Here is a 10,132-nt window from a genome sequence, read left to right as displayed (position 1 = left end):
CGGAAACTTTCACATTAGCGCTGGACGACACAGGGCTGTTGTGTGCATGATGTCATACAGAAAACTGTTATTTCAGGTGGGCTAATGTTAGACCCCCGGCTTCACTCAGCCTATACCCACCACAAACCTATCTATGGGTAGTCACTGTCAGTCATGAATTCTACAAGCCAGGAGACCACTACAGTCAGCATGCTGCGGATTACGGCTTTTGTCAGGGACTCTGGGGCACATTAGAGGGCAGTGAGGCTGGTGGCGGTGATTGGTGGCACTCGTGCCCCCGGCCTCTGGGGTACGCGGACTTTTGTTCCTCTCTGACATCCGCCTGCTCCTGATTCTCTTTGTTTTATATCCGATTTATTATGAATGGCCGGGGAGGGCGTGGCTACAGTCAGACGGGGCGGGGCCGCGAGCAGCACTGTACACTCGCGCTAGGGATTGGCTGGAAAGCTTGGGGGAGGACTCCCGTTATTGCCACGTGGGGGAGGTGAAAAGGCGCAGTGATTGGTCTGAGGGCGGGATTTAGCGCGGCTGCTCAGGAGGGGGAGCTCGTGTAACTTTCTGTGCTAGTTTTACACCGGAGATCAGAGCGGAGCTGGAGAACGATCGCCGGATGGAGCAGCAGCCCAGTGTCCGGAGCTGCACGAACGTGGGAGGAGAGCCGCTCATGAACCTGAACGTTCACAGCACCACCGGCACTCGCTATGAGCTCTCTGTGCCAGCCGAAGAAACGGTGGACGGGCTGAAGCGTCGGATCTCCCAGCGACTGAAGGTGCCCAAGGAGCGGCTCACCCTGCTGCACCGGGAGACGTGAGTTTCCGCGCCGACCGTGGAGGGGTGGGCGCCCGCAGCGCGGCCTTTGTCCTGCCACCCCGGGAGTTGCGGGTCCCCCGGAGTTTCCGTCCTTTGTTCTGCACCCCGGGGAGGAGGGTCTTTGTGTGCGAAACTTCCACAGCCCGAATGGCTGCTTCCTGCTCGGCCCACAGCTGCCCCATGTGCCCGCAGGGTCTGCCCACTGTGTCCCGGGGATGCCTGTGGACTCCATCCTGTCCTGGGAATTGCCCCCCTAGCAGGGTGATCCGACCCCTGGTACTCTGCCCACTGTGTCCCGGGGATGCCTGTGGGCTCCATCCTGTCCTGGGAATTGCCCCCCTAGCAGGGTGATCCGACCCCTGGTACTCTGCCCACTGTGTCCCGGGGATGCCTGTGGGCTCCATCCTGTCCTGGGAATTGCCCCCCTAGCAGGGTGATCCGACCCCTGGTACTCTGCCCACTGTGTCCCGGGGATGCCTGTGGGCTCCATCCTGTCCTGGGAATTGCCCCCCTAGCAGGGTGATCCGACCCCTGGTACTCTGCCCACTGTGTCCCGGGGATGCCTGTGGGCTCCATCCTGTCCTGGGAATTGCCCCCCTAGCAGGGTGATCCGACCCCTGGTACTCTGCCCACTGTGTCCCGGGGATGCCTGTGGGCTCCATCCTGTCCTGGGAATTGCCCCCCTAGCAGGGTGATCCGACCCCTGGTACTCTGCCCACTGTGTCCCGGGGATGCCTGTGGGCTCCATCCTGTCCTGGGAATTGCCCCCCTAGCAGGGTGATCCGACCCCTGGTACTCTGCCCACTGTGTCCCGGGGATGCCTGTGGGCTCCATCCTGTCCTGGGAATTGCCCCCCTAGCAGGGTGATCCGACCCCTGGTATTCTGCCCACTGTGTCCCGGGGATGCCTGTGGGCTCCATCCTGTCCTAGGAATTGCCCCCCTAGCAGGGTGATCTGACCCCCGGTACTCTGCCCACTGTGCCTTACTCCATCCTGTCCTGGGAATTTCTCCCTAGCAGGGGGATCTGACCCCCGGTACTCTGCCCACTGTGCCTTTGTCCTGGGGATGCCTGTGGACTCCATTCAGTGCTGGGAATTGCCCCCCTAGAAGGGTGATCTGACCCCCGGTACTCTGCCCACTGTGCCTTTGTCCTGGGGATGCCTGTGGACTCCATCCAGTGCTAGGAATTGCCCCCCTAGAAGGGTGATCTGACCCCCGGTACTCTGCCCACTGTGTCTTTGTCTTGGGGATGCTTGTGTACTCCATCCAGTCCTGGGAATTGCCCCCCTAGCAGGGTGATCTGATCCCCGGTGTTCTGGCCACAAGGTCTCGCTAGGTGCCCCGATGGTGGGTGCTGACAGTGGAGTGGAGGTGTAAGCCCTGTCTCTCCTCAGGTGGCTAAGTTCTGGGAATTGCCCCCTAGCAGGGTGATCCGACCCCCGGTACTCTCCCACAGCCCACTGTGCCTTTGTCCCGGTGATGCATGTGGACTCCATCCTGTCCTGGGAATTGCCCCCTAGCAGGGGGATCTGACCCCCGGTACTCTGCCCACTGTGCCTTTGTCCTGGGGATGCCTGTGGACTCCATTCAGTGCTGGGAATTGCCCCCCTAGAAGGGTGATCTGACCCCTGGTACTCTGCCCACTGTGCCTTTGTCCTGGGGATGCCTGTGGACTCCATCCAGTGCTGGGAATTGCCCCCCTAGAAGGGTGATCTGACCCCCGGTACTCTGCCCACTGTGCCTTTGTCCTGGGGATGCCTGTGGACTCCATTCAGTGCTGGGAATTGCCCACCTAGAAGGGTGATCTGACCCCCGGTACTCTGCCCACTGGGCCTTTGTCCTGGGGATGCCTGTGGACTCCATCCAGTGCTGGGAATTGCCCCCCTAGAAGGGTGATCTGACCCCCGGTACTCTGCCCACTGTGCCTTTGTCTTGGGGATGCCTGTGTACTCCATCCAGTCCTGGGAATTGCCCCCCTAGCAGGGTGATCTGATCCCCGATGTTCTGGCCACAAGGTCTCGCTAGGTGCCCCGATGGTGGGTGCTGACAGTGGAGTGGAGGTGTAAGCCCTGTCTCTCCTCAGGTGGCTAAGTTCTGGGAATTGCCCCTGTAGCAGGGTTACCTCACTCTACACTTGACCCCCGGTGCTCTGGCCACAAGGTCTCACTGGGTGCCCCTGATGGTGGGTACTGGTGGAGGTGTAATCCTTTTCTCTTCTCTCCTCAGGCGGCTGAGTTCTGGGAAGTTACAAGATTTGGGAGTTGCGGACGGGAGCAGGCTGACCCTCCTGCCAACGGTTGAGTCTGGCCTTATGGTGAGTTCACCAGTCAGATGGTGTGTGGAGAGGCCATGGCTCGCCTGCCCTGTAATAACCCCGGTGTCTTTTCCCTTCTAGTCCCAGATGTCTCGCCCGGAGCAGTCCGTGATGCAGGCCCTGGAGAGCCTCACAGAGGCGCAGGTGAGTAACCCTGAAGGACTGGCGTGGGGGAGGGGACAGGTGGGCGGTAGCCCTGTCGCTGTGATGTCACCATGCTCTGTGTGACGCAGATCATGCCATTCCACTGACAAACAAGCCGGTTACTAATCAGATGGTGACTCCTCTCGGTGTTCCCTCCCTTGTGCGGTTCCCATACTCGGTCTCTTAAAGTCACAGCTCCCTGCTACATGGTAGTGCTAGAAGTCTCCTTCACTCCATGGTGACCTTTTGCCTGCATGTTTTGCAGACTCTTCTTTGTTCGAAACGATTGCATTTCCTTATTGCAACACACCAGCACCGTCAGTGGCGGTGCGGTTGTGTCACTACTTGCACGGCGGCCTTTGTGCCCTGTAAGCCTCCCCATCTCTGTACCTTCTCCCCCTACTCCCTCCCTTGGCCTTGTTCTCCCCACTGCGTGCTGGACTCTGCTATTTTTAGCTGTTCCTGCAGGCGTGGGCTGGAGGGGGGTGAGTCAGAGCGGCCTGATAAAACCGGGAGAGTAGCTGCATTCATATATACATGAACAGTACATGATGTACCTGCCATACACACAGGCTGTTTAGGCATTGTCTCCAGCTCTCGCAGGGTTAATGTTCTGCTCTTTGTCCAGTGATGCGGGGGTGGGGGGAGTCGTGACGTGGGGGAGGGGTGCTGAAATCATGACTGTTTGTGTGATTGAGTCGTGATGGTGTGCTGCTTCTGTGTGGCTGGTGTTTGGTCCCATTCTGTCAGTTGGCGAGGCCTGTTACCAAGGCCTGCTGAGGGTTAGGTGTACAGACCTGGTATGTGACATCTGAGCATGGACCAACCACAGATCTGCTGACCTGGACAGTCTCGTATGTGCCGATGAGATTCAGATCTGAGGCTGGTCCGTTCTAGGACCTGGAATACAATAGAACCAGAAACACATGGGCTACTTGCACATTGGACAAGTCTGTAGGAACATGTTCATACACACCACCAAGAAACCTGAAGATACAAAAGAGCACATTGATGTCAAAAAGAACTACAACTAAATACCCTGTTTTTTTTCCATCTTTTGCCTAGCACTTGCTTATTACTGTGATTTTTTTTTTTTTTTTTTTTTTTTTTATAACAGTAATTTTGACCTCACTGTGCTCTGTGTCTTCAAGTTTCTTGGTTGTGTGTGTGAACATGTTCCTACAGACTTGTCCAATGTGCAAGTAGCCCATGTGTTTCTGGTTCTATAATTATTCTCTTGTTTCTACAAGACTGGGGAGTCCACCACTCCTTTGTGGGTCATTTGCACTTTTGCTGTTCCATCCAGCATGTCCACATGGATATTCCCTCTCTGAACCCTGCTTATACAGGTACTATACAGATGATCAGGTTTTTAAATACATCAGATAGGGATTATATACATTAGTTAGGACTGCTCTATATGGGTATACCTTGACGATTGGTGGAACAGCTTAGTATACTTTTTTTTTTGCAAAAAACGTATCAACTAAATACCCTGTTTTTTTTTTTTTCCATCTTTTGACCAGCACTTGCTTATTACTGTGTTTTTTTTTTTTTTTTTTTTTTTTTTTTTTTGTACAACAGTAATTTTGACCTCACTGTGCTCTTTTTTTTGTCTTTAACCTGGAATGCTAGTTGTGTGAAGCTGGCCTTAGGTTGAGCAACTAATGTAGCTGTTGGTGTACATTGCTACTTCAATGGCCATACTGAAAATGAGGTCTCCTCTTGGATATTCGCTCTCTAGGTCAGTTTCTTTGAATCCATGTGTTTTTGCTATAATCTAAAACCATTTGGTCTGTTTTTATCCTGAAGGTGAATGACTTCTTATCTGGCCGCTCGCCACTCACTCTTGCTCTTCGTGTTGGAGATCATATGATGTTTGTACAGCTTCAGTTGGCTGCCCAACAAGCGGGGGGCTCCCACCTCCAGCATCGCCATCTAATCACCAGAGGAACTGAGCACAATGCTGCCCCTCACTTCCGCACCCTGCATACAAGCGCCACACCTGTACTCTCCCGACTGGCAGGTTGTACACAGGGTTCTTCTCAGCCTACTGAGTCAGCACCGGCTTCTTCCACTCGCTGTGATGCACCTCATTCTTCATCCCTCACCACCAGCGTCTTCCGCTCACATGGAGAGGGTGTGGCTGTATCGCCCTGTGCAGAGGTGAGTACACTGGCAGCTTTAACCTTTTTAATGTTAAGACTAAAGGAAGACTTCCAAACCATCCTTGAGGTCTTCTGACAAGCTTAGGGGCTTTCTCATCTTGTCCTTTCTTGAACAAATGAGCTCTTTAGTGGTATTAATTAGTGATGAGCGAAGAGCATTGTTGCTCAGGTGATCTGAGTATTTTGGTGTGCTCAGATTGTTTTCATGGCCTCGGCTGCATGATTTGCGGTTGCTGGACAGCCTGAATAGATGTGGGATTTCCCTAACAGGCATTCCTCACATGTATTCAGCCTGCCTAGCGGCTGTAAATCATGCAGCTGAGGTGATGAAAACCATATCTCCGAGCATGCCAAAATACTCGATCACCCGAGCATGCTCGGGAAAACCCAAGCAATGAGTACACTCGCTCATCATTAGTATTAATGTGTTCTTCTCATCCACCTTTCTTTTAGCAGGTACCATGTAGCAGCACCACTCGAAGTAGTGAAGCTGGTGGACCTTCCCAGTCTGCACGACCCCGAAAACCTGGTGCCATTATAGAAAGTTTTGTCAACCATGCTCCTGGAGTCTTCTCAGGGACATTCTCTGGTAAGTATAGTTCTAGTTTTGACTTTAGAAGTCCACACCACCATCAGTGGAAGTAACAGGGCAGATATATGGTGGTCACATTGAACACCCTCCACCATATAGGCTTTTATGGCCCAAGTCCCAGAAAGGTTAGATTTGAAGGTTAGCACTTCTGTAACACATACATTGCATGTAAAGAAATGCATATGCCCATGTAATTCAGGCGTCACATGACACTACTGAAACAGACATTTGTAAGGGGAATCCATCACCATAGGACTAGTAGACCTGGTGCCATGTAGTCCAACCACGCCTCCACCACTGATTGGTAGCTCTGTGTAGTCAGTGGTGGCGGTGGGTTATGCAGAGCTCAGCATTCAGCGAACTGATGGATCTACAGCAGACAAGCCTGTTTTCAATCAAAACTGCAGCACCCAGTAAATTAAGTGACACATGGTTAGAATCGGAGGTCTCTACCTCCTGTCATGCTGTCCTTGGGGTGGCGAAAACCTTGTGATAGATTTTAACACCTGGTCACTGATCTAAATGAGACCAGATGGCTATCCTTGCTTTATACTAAAAGTTTATATTTTGCTTTTTGGTATCTTTACTGTTATTACAATATGCTAAATGGTGCCCAGTGGGTGAGGTTGGGGGTATTTATTAAAAAAAAAAAAAAAAAACCTTAATGCTTTGCTACTGTGACAGAAATGATGGCCTGAAAACCCCCTTTAATCATGGCTATGTAGCTGGTATTTCTGAGGAGTGATTGCTGGATGTGTGTTCTTTATCTTACTGGTCTATTTCTATTTTGCAGGCACTTTGCACCCCCACTGCCAGGATAGCACAGGGCGTCCTCGCCGAGACATTGGGACAATTTTACAGATCCTCAATGACTTGCTGAGTGCTACTCGCCATTACCAGGGCATGCCACCCTCTCTTACAACACTCCGCTGCCACACACAGTGTGCATCCCAGACTAGAAACGCCAAGGCTACCTCTACACAAAGCAGGGACCCCCAGAAAAGCAGCCAACCAACGGCACATTCCCAGCCCCAAGCTCGTCAGTGCAAGCCTACTGGTGAGTAATCTGGAGCTGTGTGCTAGGACTACATTTCCTTTGTGCAGTGGTGCGAAATATGGTGAATGTCTGTGTCCTGACCACTGAAAGGGTTACCTGACCTCTGTCCCCTTAGCAGCAGGGAGGAACTAGACAAAGGCCTCTTACAAAATAAGGGCCTTAATTCCACCCCCACCCTGTCAGTAGGTGTGCTGGAACATTCTCACATCTTCCCCCAAAAATATAATCTTGGGTTTAAAAGGAAAACTGGCCACTTGCGTAGAAGTCCCAGGCCCAGACTTGGTGCTCCGGGCCCTGTCGGGATGGCATGTGTGCTCCTACACTCAGTGGTGAGTGGCTTGCTACTGGGGTAGGAGACCTTTCTTGGTCTGATACACCTTCTGTTGGAGGACACATTCTCACACTGACTCCTGTTAGTTGGTATCCAGACAGACTTGTAAGGGGGACCTCCAGAGGGTGTGGGTGAGAAGGGGGGAGGGTGTGCATGCATCTGGCCGCTTTCTGTGCGTTTTGTGTTGGAGAACAAAGAACGTCTGAGCGTGGGAGGGGTGAGCAAATCCCATTATACTGCAGGAAGCTGTGGGAGCTTCATGAAAAAAAAATTTAATGCTTGTTGTGCATCTGATAATCCACAGGCTTCTTAACTGTAAGTAAAAGACCCCCGCATGTCCCATTGGGAGAACCTTGCAGCGGCATGATGACTGATTTAAGCCATGAGTATCAAGTCATTGTATGTTCAGAGGCTTCTTTTTATTTTATCCCCCCCTTTGCGCTCTGACTTGAATAATGTTTCTTCTACATGCGTAGAATTAGACATTGGGTTACTAGCATCACTGTGACTTGAACCTATGTATGCCAACCAATGTATGCAGGCATTTAAACCTGTAGGAGGGGGGGGGGGCTGTAGTACCTAAATTGTCATTTTCGATTTTAAGTCAATATTTTAACTTGTCACTCTTAACAGGGGATCGTATGCGGCAAACAGAAAATCGGGCAACTCGCTGCAAAGTAGAACGCTTGCAGTTGCTTATGCATCAAAAGAGATTGCGTCGAAAGGCACGCAGAGACTCCAGAGCTCCTTATCAGTGGCTTCCTACACGAAAGTCTAGCCGGACCAGCAGTACATCAAGTGGAGAGGGTGCCATTGAGATGGACTTTGAGGACTCCCTATGGAAACCAGATGTGAAGGCTGAACTAAACTCGGAATTTGTGGTGGCGTGAGGCATGTTCCTTCATGCTTTGCTCCACAGGACTGCTTCAGCTGTAAATGGAAAATATAGGACTAACTTTGGATTAATGATGTTGTGGTCATCAAAGGAAAACAATACATGGTCAAACCTTGCGTTTCCTCTGGCTTGAATAACCTAAAGTCTGCCTTAAACACCTCTGTCATAGGCGTTGCAGGTTTGGACTGTCCTTGCATTGTGGAGTGTGAAAGCAATAATGCACACTCTGGTTCCTGGAAATGGTGTTTACCCCTCCCTCAGACCAGTTCCATAATACATGAATGCACAGACGCTCAGAGCTTGGAAAAGCTTCTCCGAATCCACCGGCTCTTGACTAAACCTCAGACATGCTGCTGTTCAGGATGTTCCTGCTCCTATTGGACTTCATACTTGGAATGACCTGGGATGAGGTTTAACAGGGACTTGTCTAAAATGCATCATCACCGTTTTGTCATATGTAGCATCGTTGTACTATGCTATGGGCCGCTGTCCCTCCTCTGCCTGGTTTTGGGGTGGGATCCGTTCTGCATGCTGTGGCTCTCGCCCATCCTCACCTGTGAAGTGACTGAGATGGGGACAGTAGCAGGGAGGGAGGCATCATTTTGTGCCGTGTCCAAGCTTTCTATGTTTTATCATATTTACCTCATGTTGAATTTTTTTTTTTTTTTTAATTCCTTGCTCCTGGATCAACAGTTTAGTGTTTTGTTTTTTTTTTTTGTTTTTTTATTTGACTTTAAATTGGTATTTTTATTAAACCTTGTTGGAGCAGAGTATATATCTATATTTTTTATGCTGGGGAATTCTGTATGCAGTATTGGTAAACCTGGTAAGCTGTGGTTTTATTTTTGCTCCCTTTCTGTTAACTTCCTGGATTATTCTCTCTCCCCCCTTGCACCCACTGTGCCTACAGTGACGTACTGTTCTGTGTACCAGGTATTTCCTGGCAGTCTGCGTGAGAACTGCTCGTGTGCTTCTCCCCCCACTTGTGGGCGTCTCAGGAAGAGGTGCTGTCGCTGACATTCGGCAGCGCTCTGATGTAGGGCGGCTTCGCTTCTGGCCCTCTTCCTGTTCTCCATGTTGCCATTAGAGGAGGGGGTTGGTAATGTCACAGTCTGTATAGACAGCAGGCAGGACGTGGGCACTGGAAGAACCCTCTGCTCCTCTTGGTCTTCTAGGCTTTCCTTTCTAGTCTCGTGTTGTAAGAGTGGCTTCAGAACCACCACGTTCAATCTGTGTCTCAAGTGCGTGTGATCTGTTCTTTATCTCCATGTGCTCAAAGCATTGACTTCATTTCGACAAACCGCTTGAGTCTGGGGCTTTTTTGTGGTGCAGAATGCATCCAGTTCATAGCCCTCATTTGCACATCTACTTTGTGTTTTTTCTTAATGGTTTCTAAACTCCTGTTTTTGTATAATTTTTGTACCTCAGGGTTCCCCCCACTTACTCACAGGTACACTGCTTTTCTGGTGGTACTGAAGGGTAAGAAAAGTGCTGGGGCACACTTATATGTAGCCAGAAATGAAAGTACACTAACCAGAAAAGTAGAAATTCAGTTAGTTTTGTCAAAATTAATAAAAGATGTAGCAGGAATAGTGTCTTCTGGTATTTTGTAACTTTATTTTAATTTGTTTTCTTCCATAAAATAGACCTAAACAATGAGATCACTTCCAGGTACAAAAAATGTAACGTGTTGTCATACTGTGCATTAATAATGCTGCTTAAAGTGGCCAAACATGCCCTTCTTATGACCCATTGTTGCTAACAACCTTTTAGGGAGGGTCAGGGTCCCATGAGGGACAATGGAACAAGTGACTAGCACT

The 10,132-nt window shown here is 50.6% G+C and overlaps 1 protein-coding gene across 2 annotated transcripts; it reads left to right on the top strand.

Moving 5' to 3' along the window:
• The first annotated feature begins 509 nt into the window (after window positions 1-509).
• On the top strand, window positions 510-9,902 carry MIDN (midnolin). 2 transcript variants are annotated; one of them, XM_069739828.1, is made up of 7 exons: window positions 510-807; window positions 3,038-3,125; window positions 3,207-3,269; window positions 5,082-5,435; window positions 5,894-6,026; window positions 6,823-7,086; window positions 8,051-9,902. In XM_069739828.1, exons 1-7 carry the CDS (start codon window positions 611-613, stop codon window positions 8,305-8,307), a joined length of 1,356 nt encoding a protein of 451 aa, XP_069595929.1. In that variant the 5' UTR covers window positions 510-610; the 3' UTR covers window positions 8,308-9,902. The 2 variants fall into 2 exon arrangements, with proteins under 2 accessions (XP_069595929.1, XP_069595919.1); XM_069739818.1 differs by having other exon boundaries at window positions 512-807; window positions 5,891-6,026.
• Window positions 9,903-10,132: the final 230 nt, after the last annotated feature.

This window comes from Ranitomeya imitator, chromosome 1 (assembly GCF_032444005.1).
Source record: "Ranitomeya imitator isolate aRanImi1 chromosome 1, aRanImi1.pri, whole genome shotgun sequence".
NCBI classification, from domain to species: domain Eukaryota; kingdom Metazoa; phylum Chordata; class Amphibia; order Anura; family Dendrobatidae; genus Ranitomeya; species Ranitomeya imitator.
Note: the sequence above shows the minus strand (reverse complement) of the source record. Positions and strands in the feature narration are given on the sequence as shown.